This window comes from Pyxicephalus adspersus, chromosome 1, assembly GCF_032062135.1.
Source record: "Pyxicephalus adspersus chromosome 1, UCB_Pads_2.0, whole genome shotgun sequence".
NCBI lineage: Eukaryota > Metazoa > Chordata > Amphibia > Anura > Pyxicephalidae > Pyxicephalus > Pyxicephalus adspersus.
This window is the reverse complement of record NC_092858.1, coordinates 117,580,984-117,599,007: the sequence shown is the minus strand read 5'-3', so window position 1 is coordinate 117,599,007 and position 18,024 is coordinate 117,580,984. Positions and strand designations below refer to the sequence as shown.

At 35.9% G+C, this 18,024-nt stretch overlaps 1 protein-coding gene across 8 annotated transcripts in view; it reads right to left on the bottom strand.

The window, feature by feature from the left end:
• Positions 1-4,155: 4,155 nt before the first annotated feature.
• The window catches only part of LOC140340150 (C4b-binding protein alpha chain-like), a 72,263-nt gene continuing 58,394 nt past the window's right edge, over positions 4,156-18,024 (bottom strand). For all 8 annotated transcript variants that reach the window (XM_072425213.1, XM_072425231.1, XM_072425222.1 and 5 more), the window contains 5 exons: positions 16,181-16,357; positions 14,864-15,055; positions 12,566-12,668; positions 11,424-11,503; positions 4,156-4,967 (listed from right to left, as the gene is read on the bottom strand). In XM_072425213.1, coding sequence (XP_072281314.1) covers positions 4,804-4,967; positions 11,424-11,503; positions 12,566-12,668; positions 14,864-15,055; positions 16,181-16,357 — 716 coding nt within the window. In that variant the 3' untranslated portion in view covers positions 4,156-4,803. The remainder of the gene's footprint in view (positions 4,968-11,423; positions 11,504-12,565; positions 12,669-14,863; positions 15,056-16,180; positions 16,358-18,024) is intronic.

Genomic DNA, 18,024 nt, shown 5'->3' with positions numbered 1-18,024 from the left:
GTGCAGTTACACACTCAATAGCACTCCATCAATGCACATTGATTTAAATGCACACTGATTCACTCACTGCCACTTCACTGGCATCCACTGCCTTTGCACTGACATACACATATGCTTTGGCTGCCACCATATCAGCATGCACATGTTGACTTACTGTTACTACACCGCCATTACACTTTTGCATTTACCACTACTGACACACATATCCAAATGTATAACATTCAATAAACTAGCAGGGACTAGTCTTTATTTAAATATTTAGATATTAATATAACTATTATTAACAATGGGTCCAAATCAAAAATTCAAAAGGTTTCCTGAGAATGTAATTATTTGATTTTTATTTATTCAGAAGAAACAATTAAGATACCAAAAAGTTTGGGCCTATCTTTGGAATCCAGTTTTTTGTTCGAGTAGCGCTAAAAAGAACAAAGAAAGGTAGGCCTGGAGCGTACGAAAGGAAGAACGTGCGGGAGAAGGGGAAGGGGGGGGGGGGTTGTAGAGAGGGGATGATAGGAAGAGTCAGTAGGAGTTCAGGAAACGGAAATAGAGTCCTTTTTCACAAGGGACAGCAGGAAAGGTAAAGTTTTCCCACCCTCCCTCCCTTTTTTGTACATTCTGGTTGCTAGGTATGTCAAATGATGTTTTGGCGGTTGAGATCTTCGGGGCTGGGGGGGCTAGTGTGCTTTTTGTTGATAATTATGTTTGAGGGACCCATCAAAGTTATGGAGTCCCCGGTTTGGTAAATTGGTTGGTGGGGTCTGCACAAGTAAGGTCATCGCATTCCCAAGCTGGGTCTATGGGTGGCTGGGAACAACTGTTTGTAAGGTGCAGAGCCCAAGGTTTTTAAAAGTAGTGGACCTCTGAGGACCTGCAACTAGTAAACAATAATTCAGAGTGTATTGTAATATTATTGTTGATTTGTAATTTTGTTATAATATTACATATTTATTTGTTCAGTTGAATAATTACATATTTGTAATGATTATTTATATATATATTTCTATTATTATTTTGTTATACGATTTCTTATTCGTTATTAATATGTTATTTATTGATAATTGGTTAAAAAAAGGCCTGCGGTCCATTGAACCACCTGGTTAGCCCGCGCTTGGTTCGGGGTAAGAAAACTTGCTAGGATTGGTTACCCCGAACCAGGCGCGGGGTAGCTAAAAATATAAACACGCGTTACAGTGCAATCCGATTGTCATACAACATTGTATGAGAATCGGATTACAACTGAAAATAAATACTTACCTTGTCCCTTCAGCTCCTCCGGAGATGTCTGTCCTCTTCTGTCTTCATCCGGCGTGTGCAGTGACGATCTTCGGGGGTTTCCCAGTGACGTCGCTGCAAGCGTCGTTGCGGGCGGGAGGTGGGGCGGGAAATTTAAATAACTTTGTATTGAACACAATACAAAAAAGCTGTATTGAGTCCAGTACAAAGAAATATATATAATTTATATATATAATTATATTATATATATATATATATATATATATATATATATTATATAAGCTACTGTACATTTAGATTACATTATGCACCATTTCTTTTAAAAAGATTTTTTTTAAAATGTTTTATAAATTTTTTTATTATTAAATTTATTAAATTTTGGACATATTTTAGTAAATTATGCCTAAGAATTATAGCCTACAATCTAAAATAAATTTCCATGCAAAAAATGTTTTTTTTTTCTTTTTGCATGGAAGTACGGAAAGAATTAGAACACCTGGCGTTCGTGTACGCATCCCTCGGTGATTCTTGATGATGTCAGTGCATATACCCGTCGACGGGGGTCGTAGCGGGAAATTCAAATATTTTGTATTGGATTCAATACAAAGTCCTGTATCCAATCCAATCCAAAATAATACAAAATATATTTATGTGGTTTTGTCTATAGGTATGTGACGTTGGACTCTGTTTTAAAATTTACCACAATAGGGAGGTGTTTTAGAAAAATATATTACTATACAGTATACCGAATTATCGCATTTTCTGTAATTTTTATTTATTTATGCATTCTTGTTTAAACTGATTTTTGTGTTTTTATTTAATTTTAATAATAATTTTTTTTTTACGTTTGTGTGTTTCAAACTTTAATATATTCAGGATATCTACTAGACCCTTGTTCAGACATATTTCTGTAAGTTACAGGTCTACAATTTAAAAAATAAAGAAAATTTCATGAAAAACAGTGTACCGCTTTTGGTACAGAAATCCAGACATCAGTGTAACGCCCAGGTGGTTAAGCAATGTTGTTTGATTTAATGTGTAAAACGGGGGCTTAAACAAATAGGGGGTGGGGGATTTAGTGGTGGGAAACGTTTTGGGGAAAATGTTATTGGTTAAGTTTTAGTGGAAAAGTTTGGGAGAAGATTTCGAAGGGTTAGTTTGGAGGTGGGGGGGGTAGGCAAGTTGACAGGGCTATGTTTTTCCGCAGTCATGATTTCAAAGCTTCTCCCAGTATTTTTTATTTGTGTTCCCTGATCTGTAGGAATCATATGCTTCAGCCTTCATACATCTGAAAGGACAGGTATGCCGATAGAACATATGATTTATGAAGAAGCCAATAAAGTGATTATAAAAGTATTAATTTTCATATGTAGCCTTTATTCTTTTTTTCTTTAAATTGCTATGAACAGTCATATTCTTGATACGTTTCTAATGATAACACTAGCTTAAATAGGGAGGTATTCTTAAATTGAGGATTACTCTGTAGAATCCATCAAATACTTCCTACTAATGATGACCAACTTCAAGAGGTAAATTTTTTACTTTTATGCAAATTGCACAACTAAAGTGAATTTTATAGTTAGTTTAAGTTTATATTCCATTATGCCTTAAGAAAATGCCCTTAAGAAAAGGCAAAAGAAAAAGAGTCCGGGATTGGTAAGAGCAACAGGTTTCAATGATTAATTTATTTCAGGGCTTTCAAATCTATAATGGAAAGGAAGGTACTGGGAGGGCCTTCCCATTTAATCCGGGTACACCCAATGGTTTGGCTACAGCAGACTGCAGGTCTCTTATAAGTAGCTCAGGTGTTTTATAGTATGTTTGACTTTGTTTACATTTAGCAGCAGCACCCCAATCCACTTTAGTTGGAGGCTGTAGCAGGAATGGTAGGGCTTTCTGGTGCTAGCACTAGAGAGCTACTGAAGAGTTATTCTTTTTTTAAGAATACAAAAAACATGGAATACTGAATACACGTATTGTGAATGTACAGATGGATTTGTATAAATAGTCTGTGCCCTTGTGATCATCCTGTGTCCTCCTTCCCACAGTAGGTTGGGGTGGGAGTGACCTGATAAGTAAAAAGTTATGTCTGTTATGCCCCAATAGGTCATGAGAAAGAAACCAGCTGGTAATATACAAAATATATCATCATAGGTGCATGTTTTTAACAGTATAATGTAGGGATGACTGAGCAAGTTCTTAAAACTCCTTCCAAAGTTTTAAGCGAGAACAGCCAGTGTAAATTCACAGATCAAGGTCAAGTTTTAAATTAAATAAAAAAAAAAATCTCTCTGGATTTTTACAACAGTGTGCGATTCGCAGCACTAGAGGTTAATTAACTTCTAGTGCCCTGGGGATCACAAACAGGAGTATTCCCAGGGAATCCCCTGTGAATCCTCGATCTTCTGATGGTATCGCAAAATCGGTTCGCGGAAATTTCACTGAACCATCAGAAGTTCGAGAAAATTTTCACGAGAATGCCAGAGGCTTTCTCGCTCATCCCTAGTAACAAGAATGTTTGGCCAAAATGAGCTAGCTATGGTCCTATAACAATCTTGGTGTATAATTGTAAGCTACAGATATCATGGAATTAAGTGCCGACACTTTCTGGATACGTGTAAACAAATGCAAGTTTCTCCCTGCTTGACTCTTCCCATTTAGAAGAAATGAAAATACTTGTGCAAATTTTACCTGCCCAAAGGCGGCCAGCAGAATAGTGCTATATCAACACTAAATATAATCTTGTATGTTTTTTTTTTTCTGTGTAGTTAAACAAGGACTTTTTTCAACCTGACTAACTATGTAACCTTTAATAGCATTCAGCTGTAAACAATATATAATAAAACACATACTGTATTGGTGTTGTTGCAAATAGCTATGAATCAAAATAAAAAATGACACAATATAAAAAATACAGGCCTATTTGCACCAGTTTATTTATTTGCAATTATAAAAAAAGCATGCATGACATGCTGCATTTTTGATCATTTAGCAACTTTGTAAGCTGTATCAAAGTTTTACTACTGCATGAATCAAAGGCATTTTATTCAATTTTTTGGTAATAATATATTATATCATGGTTAGCATTTACCATCTAAGTCTATTATATAAGCGGCCTTTTTTGTTTTGTTACATTTTGTTATATTACGCTGATTAATCTTGTGACATTTATCTTTACTACTTAAAAGGTAAAAGGGAGGCATGGTTTAAGGTAGACCAACTTGAAAACAATTCTTTTACAACTTGCCTTCTATTGAAATCAATAGATTAAAAATGGTGTAAAATGTGGTCAAAATATCTCATGGATCAAAAAGGGCACAGCCCTTTCAGAAATTGGGAAGCAACCTTCAAAGAAGATTTGGCTGAACTATTTTCACCTTTTTTGATATTTGGTGAACTTAAGCGCAGAAACTGCTCTGTGAGAACTGCTTTTTCCCGATACAGAAGCAAACTTGGACACATTTGGACATCTACAGTATAAATAACCTATTTACTCATTACATTCTGTTTGTTGTCTGTTGTATTCTTCCTCTTCTTAGCTGTAGCTAAGAGTAAGCTGTAGATTTTTTACTTCTCACTCAACTTCTTCTTCTTAATTTCAATATCCAGCTTTAGATTCTCTATCTGAAGGTAGAGGTACTGCACTTGAAGATATTTGATCCACTCATCTGGAGTTGATGTACATTTTCTAGCTTCTTCTTGCAGTTCCCAAATGTTATCACATATAGATTCTGTGAAAAGAGATTATGTCAATAAATAAAACAATAAATCACTTTAATAAACTGAATCTAAAATGTGATCCTCTAATTTCAGGTTACATTTCTGAGAATACATTTATAAAAACAATATTACTGTGTGTAAATACCATTGAACACACAACCATACATATAAGGTAAATGTAATGCCAAAAAAGTAACCCCCCTTGGGAATTTTAAACCTTTTTACAACTATCTAGGTAGCTGAATAGTTTTGGAGCAAGCAGATACAATCAAAGATGCCCTTGGAGCATGCCACATGCAAGAAGATAAATTGTGATTGCATAAAAAATGATACTCAGGTTAACAAAAACTACTGCCGGTAATGCTAACCGAAAAATTCCACCAGTATGTTAGTGTAAAAGTTGCAATGTGACCATGAACCACTAAAGTATTTAAAGTATTCTGCTTACACAAACTGGTACAACTGCTGCAAGTTACTCAGGAATGTTGTTTATCAAACTGAAATTTAACTGGACTACAACAAATATTTCTGGAAAAATTATGGATGGGGATAATCAAATATTGTAAATTATGCACCACTGGTGATTTAAGCAATATAACTGTTGCAGTGACAAAACCTTCTCTACTGACTTCTTTAAATTGTACGCCTATTTTGAACCTGGGATTATTGATTTAATGTAATAAAGATTGGGGATTAGTGGGGGGAAAAAAAACAGCAGAAAACACAAACATGCATAGTGTATACTCATACCGTCCAGCTTTGGATGTTGAGAAACAGAAAATCATTGGTATATAAAATGCAAGCACAGAAAACAGGTGTGGCTAATTTGTGCTATATTAAAGGTGTGGTCTTAAAAAACATGCCTAAATAGAGACCACGACTACATATAGGGCCTGATTTTTTAAAGCTCTCCAAGACTGGAGAAAATAAACTTTCATGGGTGAACCTTGGGCATCCAGCAGACCTGGAATTGATCTGGTTCAGATATGAAATCATTTGCCAACAAATAGAATTTGTAATGAAATTCATTCCAGGTTTACTGGATCACTCACTAGAGTCTATTTCCTCCAGTCTTGGAGAGCTTTTAAAATACAGACCTATTGTATACACTGAACGCTGTCTGTAGTCCATGAACATACATATACAAACTACATAACAAAAAATCCATAGTTACTGTGGGATACAAAAAATCATATACACAGAGAGCTAAAACTTTATCTGAATTTCCCTATAGAAGAGCCACCTTAGTTTTCCTCGCATTACTGGGACAAAAAAAGAAATCCAGTGTCATTGGATAGGGGGGATGTGGGGGGGGGGGGGGTATAATGCCTAACATAGTGTGAGGAATAAATAGTATTCAGAGACAGGAAGAGAGTGCTGTGTTTGGCAGCACAGCACAGGACACCACAGGGCAGATCAGTGCAGGGCGCTGCGGGACCTGACAGGTATTGTGGCACCAACAGATTGGGTAAAGAAGTGAGGAAGAATATAAGGTCATCTGCGAAGGCTTCGACTTTATGATGAGTTTGTCTAGTTTCAATACCTTGTATATTCTGATTCAATCTAATTGTGCAGAGATCAAAAATGAATCTGAATGAGTGCACGCCATTAGGTCCACTATCCACTATCCAGGATAGGGCCCCTATCCCCTGAAGAATAGAAGGTTGTAAGCCAGTAAATTGGAGTGTGGAATGTAAAAAAGTCCAGTCTACCTTGTCAAATGCCTTTTCTGCATCAGCGGATAGGACAAGCATAGGCTTTGCCCTCTTTTTAGCTAGGTGTATCAAGTTAATAGCCCTAATAGTATTACCTTGTGCTTCTATGGTGGGTAGAAAACCAACTTGATCCAGATGTAAAACGAATGGGAGATGGGGGTCAGTCTGTTGGCCAAAATTTAGCAAAAAGTTTTAGCTCACAATTCAAAGATTGTTCGGTAATTGGTGTGCTCCTTACCATCCTTAGCAATAACTATAATATGTGCACAGAGTGTATCATATTGTATGATATGTATGATTGTATAGTGATACCATCTGGGATTGCATTTTATGCATTTTAAAAATGAGGGGCAAGAAGGGATTAAAAGAATTTCTAATAAGGAATGCTAAACCCATTAGGGCATGGAGCCTTCCCAGGTTTAGAGGTAGAGATAGCTATGGCAATTTCCTCTGGACTGATAGTCCCTCTACCACCTCCTCGGGTAAGTTTTCACTACCCGATTCTTCCAAGTATGAAGTAATACGTTAATGCTAAAATTGGGTAACCAATGGGTCATCTGGGGGATATAAATTGTACAAATCTTTATAACAAAAAAGGCAAAAAGCTTGCACTATGTCTGATTGTAAGTGCTCTGAGGTATCCGTAGAACTTTCCACTATATGTACATACTAACATATTTACATACTGTACGTGACTGAGCTTGCTTTCTACAGAGTCTGTAGCCAAAAGTCTACCAGGCTTGACGCCAAATTAAAAAACTTATGGCGGCATTTTGCCAATGTTGCTTAAGCCTTGTAGCAGAGCAGTTAAGGATTCCCTCGCAGTTAACAGTTGAGCTACATGTTCTGCTAATAAAGGGCATTTGGACAGGGACTCTTAATGGGCCACCCTGGCTATCAACCTATCTCTGGTACTCCATTTTAATTCTGGATCCATGTTTGAATAAAACCCCTTATAGCAGAATTTATAAGACTTCCACAACAACAAGAGGTTGTCAGTGGCGTTCACGTTTGTGGAGAAAAAAATCAGTTAATTCCTTGGTGACATCAGCCACCACTTCTAGGGTTTTTAAAAGTTGTTCTTTTTACCTCTAACTCCATGGAGATGGTTGAGGCTAAAGTTAGATCAACATAGACTGGAAAAAGAGTGGGATCCTATGTAGAAAGCAGTAACTGTGCCCAGGGCACAATGAGGTACTAATATGTAGTCTATACATGAATAACTTTTGTGGACAGCAGAGTAATACATGTAGTCTCTGGTGTTCGGGTGCTGGAGATGCCAAACATCTATCAGCTGGAATTCAGAAAGTAGTTTATTAATTCTCTTTGGAGTGGTGCAGGAAAGGTGGGATGCCCCTCTGGAAATACCTAAGAGAGGGTCTATTGCAACAATAAAGTCTCCACCAATCACACAGTACCCAAAGAGAACTCTTTTAGTTGTGTGAGGGCTTCTTGTAAGAAAGAAAGCTGCTTAATGTTCAAAACATAAAAACAGGTAATAGTAAAATTATGTTGTTGGATGACCCCCTTTACAAACGCATATGGGGATTACACTGCACTTCCACACATTTCCATTGTAGGGCTCAAGAAATTAAAATACAAATTCCCTTGAATTTAGAATCTAATGATAGTCTATGATAGCTTCAGATAAAATGTAATGCACAGAGGCCTAGTTGGGGGAAAACGTGGGAGCCAAAGAGATGAGGGAGTCGGTAAGCAGTGGGAGACTATAATAATAGTATTAATATAACATGCCTAGTACAATTTATTATGAAAACAAAAAACAAATTATTTAACCATAAATCCTGAACTAGCTGTGGTAAATATAGTTGGACATCACACTGAGAAATCTGAAATTCAGAGGCCTAGGGGATTCTGAATCCTGTCCGCATAGCATGTGTCATGGTCAATATGGGACAGCAAAAGGAAATAGCAAGTGAACGAAAGCACTAGCTTCAAAGCTACTAGTAAAGCAATATATTACCGTAATTTTCATCCATTTACACTGAACTAACTCTAATAGTTAGAGTTGCACAACCAACATAGAGAAAACTCAGCAATAAATATATGCAGTATATACAGTAAATTTAAATATACAGTAAATAATAGTCATGAAAATAATAGCAAAAATGTCCAGTGCTAGTAATAGCTAGAAAAAGGATATGGATCTGTTAGGTTAGGTAAAGAGAGCTGGTCCATGGTCAGGATTCCATATTATGGAATTCATTTCCTAAAAGTAATTTGCTTTTTGTTTACTGATATGTTCCATGAAATAATTACTAAGAAAAAGATTTCCCTATATATATCTCAATATATTTCCTTTATATTTAGAAAATGTTTGTGTGAATATCTGTTTGTTTGTTTATATATGTAGAATAGACCATGACTGTATATTTATAATATCCAAGTAAATCTAATTGAGGAACCAAAGCAAGGGCCAGACAAATAATGTCTTGGCTTATTATATGTCTTTATCATGAAACAAATTATACAAGGCAGCAAACTCTGAGGAAACAATTGTCCATTGGATATCTGAATAATTGTAATACAAGATAGTAATAACACAATTTGATTTTAGAGATATTTGTGACTGATTATTAGGATGTATTAAAACTATAAGATAAATTATCTCAGTTCATATCTCGGTGTGCAAGGAATGGTATTTCAAGGGAGGCAACATTCTTTTCTTCAAGGGGGAGATTCATTAATTTTCCACTGACATGCAGAACTAACTGGCCTACTTTAATCTTGGATGATCTCAATTTATTGAGAATTCCAAAGCTTTCTTTCTTTCATTATTTATTTACCAGGAGTTTTGCATAACCAATTTTAAAGGCCCTACTGCACATATTATTATTAGCCAGTATTTATATAGCACCAACATATTACGCACCTATTTAAAAAGTCTATAGACATGTCACCAGCTGTCCCTCAATGGGGCTCTCAATCTAATGTCCCTATCATAATCATATGTCATTAACACAGTCTAAGGTCAAAGAAACCCACACAGACACAGGTAGAGCATACAAACACCTTGCAGATAGGCCAAATGCTAACCAGGGAGCCAACCATGCTGTACATACACAAGTAGTGTAGTAGTGCTTAGGGTGTGTATGCATACCCAAACAACAATTACTGTATGTACCACATATTAAGTATCGCTTTGCACTCTGGAGTGGGACAATGATTTTAAGCCACTATTTAATGTTGATAAGGTTAAAGGTGTTTAATTCATCCTCTAGGGACACATTTTGGTATCAAAGTTTGCTATTGTTTCAAACTCATTTGAAGGGGCATTTTAGCCCTATTATGAAAGCAAAAAATTAAATGAAAATATATAGTGTATAAAATAAACATACAATAACATAAACAATATTAATAACATTTATAAAAGCCCCGACTGTAAAAAGTAACACAAATGTATGCTTAGGGCATGCAAAAAATTAAGTCACAGATGTCAGACAGAACAAGAAATGAGATTTTATTCTGCTCTTTGTCCTCATGAGGGAGGGATTTTTCTTTACTCCCTATACAGGCTGATTGGTCTGCATTCTGCTCTAAAGAATACATACAAAGAATATACATGTGTCACAATTTCTTACATTGTGCATCATGAATGTGGGTGTTTACACTTGTAGTCTCAGCTATTTACAAAACACTAGGGTGGCTACAAATTAGGACATTCTAAACAGAGCATGAGCATGACAAGCATAAAACATTCATAGTTTAATGCAAAGGGTATAAAGTATTTCTGGAGAATAATTCAACAGATATTGTTAGAGCATGAAGAATAAATCTATCATTAAGGCATACAACAAATATGATTTTGTTTTCGACTCTTTAAACAATGTTCTAGAACCTCTTTCCTCTGAGCCAAAATATGCTTGGTAGATAGGTTTAACCAATTAACACTATTTTTATTATTGCTAAGGAAAAACAGTGAATTTTTTTCACAGTTTTCTTCAAATGCATTTTACTTTCTGCAGTGTATACCTTTACTACACTAAGCTTATATTACTCAAAAAATTACATTTTTAGTAGGTCAATACATCTAACATTAATGCAAACACCCACATCTGCAAGTTTTTATTTTCTAATTTAAATATTTTTTCTACTGCTTTCTACTCCTCTAAGCATATACAATATGAAAGGATTATCCTTTGATGACTATCTTTTACAAAGTGTCCTGAACTTAAGGGTAGCTGAAATCTAAATTCATCCATCCAAGGATGCTTCACCCAATCCATACTCTATAGGGCTAAAACGACACTGCTAAATGTAACTAATAGATCATGGACACCAGGTTCCTGGTAAGTAAGAATGTCTGGTGGTTAGGTCAGGAAACGACAGAATGCATGTTAACTGTATATTGTTAACTGTTTAAAATTTCATTTATTTAAAGCCCTGCTGCCCAACATGTAGCCTGTCTATATTTTAGCTTTTTTTTTCAGAAACAAATCTTGCTGAAAGAACTATCAAATGTGGTACAAGGTAATTTTAAGGCAGCTGTAAGAAGTATGAATATGTAAAAAGGGAAATGTACTCTAAAACAGTTGTAAGTGTTTCTCCAATGAAAGGGTTATTTTCTGTTGATACCTCAAAATTTTGATTTCTCACGCATTCAGTCCAACTTACAATGGTCACCATGACTAACTGAGCAAACGTTTTATCCCCTCCATAACTCCATGACTTTAAAACCTGAAAAAGTTAAACCTTGGATACACTTTTATTAATCATTTATGGATGGTTCACCTTTACACACTGGTGGTTTACCACTCCAAGTTCCATCTGCTTGGCAATCACGGTAGTTCTTTCTTGAAAACATAGTATATCTGAAAAATTTGAATAATCAGACTTAGTCATTTGACAGTGGTAGGAGCCAGTCAGTCCTATTTACAAAATATATTAGGCAATTCCAATTCCAATTGTTACATTGTATTTAAAGCTTGAAAACATTTGTTTGCTCCAGAACTTTGAGATGATTTGGCTGATATTTCAACTTATTATTAATAATTTATTATTATAATATTTCACCATTTATTCTGGGCATTAGGTGACCATACACTTTTTTCTTTTATTTTGTTAATTTGTTACATTAAAAACTCCTAGGAACCCCCATATTTTTTAATCCGAGTTTAAAACAGCAATGACATATATATATTTCTTATATCCTTTTTCTGATTTGTATCAATTAACATTTTCATTACAGGTAGTCCCTGAGTTAAGGACATCCAACATACAGATGACTCCTAGATCTTAACGGGGCTTCCTTGCAGGATGGAGGCTGGATGGGGGAGGGGGGCGGTTTGCATGACTTGCAGAAGAAATCTTTTGCTGTTCTGCAGCCTCTTGTAACTCTTGAATGATGAAGACAAACTCTGCAGTTGTTTCTTTTTGCATATCAAAACACAGCTTGCTCCAGAAGGTAATGAAATTCTAGGCTCCATAATGTTATTTTTTTTTGTTTGTGTATTTTTTTGCTTAGTTTGTGATTAACTCACAGTGAGGTTTTTGTATAGTAACTGAGGCCACACTGCCTAATATGTGGAGACAAACATCTGTCCTTATTGCATTTATTAAAATAATGTACCTGTTGCAACTTACATACAAATTTAACTTGAAAACAAACCTACAAACCCTATCTAATATGTAACCCGCGGACTACCTATATTTAAATTTTTTTTACTACTTTATTTCTATTTATCGTCTTCATATCTTCAGTCTTAAGGAACAGGATTTGCACACATTTCTCCTGAAACAGACAGTAGTATACTTAAGGTATGCTTTGCCAAGGCAGAAAAGACTATATTAATGAAAACTTGCCATGCATGTTGCCCCCAAGGACTGGAGTTCGACAGCCCAGAGCTAGACTTATTACACAATAATACACTTACCCTTGTTCCTCTTTACATGTATAATTTACACTTGATTCAAACAAAAAGTCTTTATAATGCATTTGTCCATGAGCAATGTCTGCTGGTTTGTCACATGACAGGCCTGCAAGAAAGAAAAGGTACAGTATTATTTTTCATCAACAAGTAGGAACTTTTTAATCTTATTTATTTAAATCCCAATATACTATTGTATATTTGCCAGAGTAATGGTCATCAGGGTGCAACCTATGCAGACGCCTGTGCATTACCCATGCCTTTAATGAATTTGGTCATACACATTACTGCAGCTTTGCAGAGCCATCTATATTAGCCTCAGGTGTTTTTCCTTGAACTCTCCTCCTGGTCTATGTAGATGGGTTGGGGGAAGTTGGTAATGCTATTAGGGGATGCCAAGTTGGCTGTGACTTCCTTGGGAACACTTGTGCTGTGCCATGAACTCACCCAGCAGTTTGAGCCTAGAGCTTGGACCCAAGATTTCTGGTGCACTTTTTTATATTCAGCCCCAGTATTGGGAACATGGTCACCCCAACTGTGAGGATCAGTTTGCAGATAGCTTAGGTCTTCTTAGCAGTGGGCATTCTGGATTGGGCACCCACTGGTTTGTCTTCAGCTGACCTCTTTAAGGTGAAGTATGATGGCAGGCTGCCTTCATCCTTCTTCAGTTTGTTGGGTGGGTACTGTCAAGGCTCCATACAGCTGAACAGGAATGGGAAATGGTGTGGAAATGGAAGACACAAGAGGTGTACAGAAACTTTATCTGGTGATTATACCACATAATATAGTTGTGTGTCATTACACGGTTTATTAAATTGTATTACATTGCTTGACTATGTCATATGTTTTATAATGTCCTGGGTGGGAGTTATATAGTTAGGTTGAAAAAAGTCCATCAAGTTTAACCACTAGAGAAATATAGCTGATCCAATGGAGGGCAACACTTATAAAGCATAGTTTATATTGCTGCAACAAGGGAAAAAAATCTTTCCTGATCCCGTGAGGCAGTCGGGACTTCCCTGGATCAAGAGTCTCCATAGTATTTAAGTTAAAACTTTAATACCAAGTTCTATTTTGAAATGCTAGTAAAAAATCTTGCACAGAGCAATACTTAAGTTAAAGAGGAAGTAAACCAAAAATCTACCCAAAACAAAAAAAAAAAAACACACCTTCAATCCCGCAGAGCAGTTGATCGGTATCCCCCTTCGGGCCTGCGCAGAGGGAGCCACCATCCTCTTCTCTCTTCTTCCTGGTTCTTTTTCCTACATCACCCAATGTAGACGCTAGATCGGGTGACGTAGATTGGACAAAACTTAACGATCTCACAGGGCATGCATGAGGTCGGCAATTCTTTCCCATTTGATAAAAGGGCTCCTTCTGCGTATGCCCAAGATGCTCTGTGCTCCCTTTCATTCTTGATTGCCTAGGCGATCGAGAATTAAGGGGTTGGTGCTGCACTATTTTTTTTTTAAAAGGGTGTTGCACCTGAAAAAACACAAACAGAATTTTTTCTTTAAATAAAAGGGTTGACTACCCTTTTATGTAAAGTCAAAATTCTGAGTTTGGGTAAGCTTTAGGACTGACTCAAACTGATAAACAAACAAAATGCATCTGGTCACAAATATAAGCTTGGGTCTCATGATTGTATAATTATTTTTTGTATAGACATGCTCACTTTCTAATTATTACAGTATTGCTATTAAAGAACTACATGTTTGTATTTTACATTTTTCATTTAATTGAGTGCATGCTTGAGATTTCTAAATCAGTAAATCTCCAAACATTCTCTGGTAGAGAATCAATCTCTGCCATTGAATACAAATAAAATATTATTTACCAAAGAATCTTTAGTGAATGTCTGAAATGTTAAAAAAGTAGTGTATGGTCTGAATACTTTATGATCTGTTCTGGATCAGTGATTCCCCAAATAATTATAGATCCACAGTTAGAAAGTAAGGCAAGTGAACTCATTACTAGCAATGCATGGGCTAGTAAACACTCATCATGTTTTCCCAGATTATAAAAAGACATTCAGGAATATTTATGCTGATCGAGGATCTGATAGCTGTGTCCACAGCATAGTCCTGCAAGTATGCAAGCCTAGCACAAGGGGAGAAGTGCAATAAAATGTATAAGCTATTCTTTTTGCAAGTGTCATTCTCTAAGGTGTCTGTGTATAGTGTTATGTTTATACATATATTTATATTTCGGGGAGGCATAATATTCAACACATATATTAGTAAAAAGCATAGTGAGCACATACAATTAAATCTAGTCTTATAGCACTCAGATGTACAAACTTACGTTCACAAAACACTTCAGGCTCCGACCATGTAAGGTTATCAAGACAAGTAATTTCATTGCTTTTTTTTTCCACAGGAATGTAACCTGGTCGGCATTTAAATTTCAAGGTTGTACCGATTTTAAAATACATATTTTTATCAAGTGAATTTTCTAGCACTCCATACTTAGGTTCAGCTGGGACCTTGCAGACAGCTGTCAAAAAAGAAAAAAAAGGCATTACAAATTTACAACTTTTTTTCTGGTTTAGAACTGAATTTGTAAACCGTCCTAATTTAATATCTTTAGAATACATAGGAATCTCTAGCTAAAATGATCAATGACTCTTTGGAATGCAATTCTAATTCATAGCTCTTTAAATCAACAGTATTTCTTTTTTTTTTTTAAAGTGTTATTTTAAAATGCTAATCTACAGTGCTTTTCAGGTAAATAAGTTTTAACTGCTGTCAATTATTAATAAACAGCATTGATATAGTGCCAACATATTACACAGTGCTGTACATTAAACAGGGGTTGCAAATGACTGAGTGCAAAAGAGGAATACAGACAGAGGCACAAGAGGAGCAGAAGACCCTGCCCCAAGGAGCTTACAATCTAGAGGATATGTTATTAGTGGAACTTAAGCAAGAAGTTAGTTTCTCAAGTGTTAAAAGCATTATCTGTGTATTGTTCAAAAATGTTTTTGTAATAGAAGTTTGCACTACAAAAACCTTGAGTTTTTAAGTTAAATAATTTGCTATTGTCAAATGTTTAAAGTCCTGGACCAGATCCATTAAAGGTTTGCTGGTTCACCCAGGTTCTCCTATGATAGTCTATCTTTTTCAGTCTTGGAGAATTAGTGCATCAATTGCATTAATAAATCAGGCCCAAAATTTCCATAAACATAAAATAATCTTTATTACTCAATTATGTCCCATTTGGATGTTGATAAAAAGCAAATATATATAGGGGCCTGTAAATTCACAAGAGGTCTCTTCACAAAGAATTTCTGACATTTACTGTATCATTCCCTGGTGTGAATCAATTACTGCCATTTAAACACGTGAAGATTCTCAACCAGAGAATGTTTCTGTGAATGCCAAATACCTAGCTTTTAAATAAAACCCTATGAAAAACTGAAAGGGAATTGTCACAATGTGTGATTGTTGATTTTTTTTTTTACAAAACATATTTTAGAATAGAGAGAGGTATGATATGAAGAAAAAATCCATGATGTTTAGTACTAAGCATATACAAGCAAAACAATGCTTTTTAATTTCTTTCCCCTTAACTTAAAACCCAAATTCATACATAGAAAGGAGCACATTTTGTCTTTCTAACCTTTACATTCTGGTGCCTTAGATGACCATGTTCCTTCAGCTGTACAATAGACTGAAGCTTCACCAACAAGTGTTAGGTTATCACATGAGTAAGTCACCTTATCTTCAAAAGTATATATTGGCTTTTCAATGCTGTATGATCCATATTCGATATCCTTAGGTGGAGAACAAGTCTGAACTGTAATAAAAATTCAGGGTGTTGTATATATAGTACACCAAAGCAAACAAAAGAGCATTCTACATGAGAAAAACGAATTTTAGCTGTGAACATTTTTCATTACATATAAACCTTTTGTACACATCAACCAACGTAGCAAGTTTTACAAACCACTTATAACAGAAAATGTTTCCTAATGTAATCTTAAATTGTGATAGCTGTGTTATAAGAAATATGAAATTATTATGTTATATTATCTGTCAGGACAGAAAGAAATTATAGACAAAGAAAAATATGTGCATTTTCATTTGCTTTAACGATAATTATATATACACACACAACAATAATATATGAAAATTACAAAATGACTACATGATGACAAATACCAAAAAAAAGTTTAAAAAATATTTTAAAAAATGTTAATATATCAGTTCCTTTACTTTGCCTCACGTTGAGCACAGGTCAATGCGTTTGAACACTTTATTCTTGTGTTTGCAGTGAAGTTTTTGTCTGAAGGAGAAAAGTAAATCCAATGGCAATCAGCACCATGTTGCATCCAAGAACCATGTCACAACCCCACTGCAATGCAAAAGCACAACTACAGGTAGAATGGCACCCCAGGCTAGGTAGCAGCTTCGGCATCCCCTCCTTTAGGTGACTTTAATAAAGGATGAAATAGGAACAGAAATAGCCTTATCCGAGTATTGAACTCTCCTCTTCAGAAATTGGAGGCCTACAACTCTATTTTCCCTTGTGAAGTGACAACCAGGTGCACAGCTCTAAAGAACTGTGCTAATTCTCTGTTTTATTGGAGAAACATGAAGGTTGCAGCTGGAACAACTTGTTATCTACTGGGTGGTATGGATGATCTAACTTTGATTTAGAGGATATATATGGAAAACAATTCTCTATAACATTCAATGGATCTGCTCCAGAATTCCATCACATTTTTTGTCATCAGATTCTTATTGAAAATATGGTACAGATTGACAATCGCAAATCCGGCCATCGATAATCTGGATCTTTCAGTTTCCTGGCATGAATTTCGGATCGCATTTACAATACAGGGACTGCAGTACACTGTTTGGCCACTAATGTTTTCATGGCGCTGTTCTGTGTGGTTCTTGCTTGCTAAACTAAATACATGCTGAGATGTCCCTGCTGCCTGCTCCTGCTCCCTGGAACTGTGCCAGATGTCCGCAGTGCTGCAAGAGGAAGACTGGCCTGTGTGTGGAGGTAAGTATAAAAAAAAATCTGGAATTTTCAAAAATCTTACACTTAGGTCCGGAGGTTGCCTGTCAACCTCTACAGTCTTTTGATTTATTTACAGTCTCAACTTTTGGGATAGAAGGGGTTCAGAGAGTAAAGCTGCTATCAGTTAGCAAGTCTGCGGACTCTCTGTGTAAATGCAGTCTTATGATGGTAGTAGTTTTAACACGGGCAACTCAGGCAGTTGTTTATTGCAGAAAGAGACAGGCGATGTTCTTTCCATATTATTGTTACTACCAGCCTTGATCTACAACCTGTCAAAATGTGCTGAGCTGCATATGTGCTCAGTGTTGGCTGCCAGGAATACTGACTTCCCTTGACGTGCCTTGCGTGGTAGTTACTCCTTTTTTGTATTATCTACTGGAAGTAAAGAAGAAGGAAGATGTCGGTGCCCTGAGATGGAACTGAAATAGGGGGAC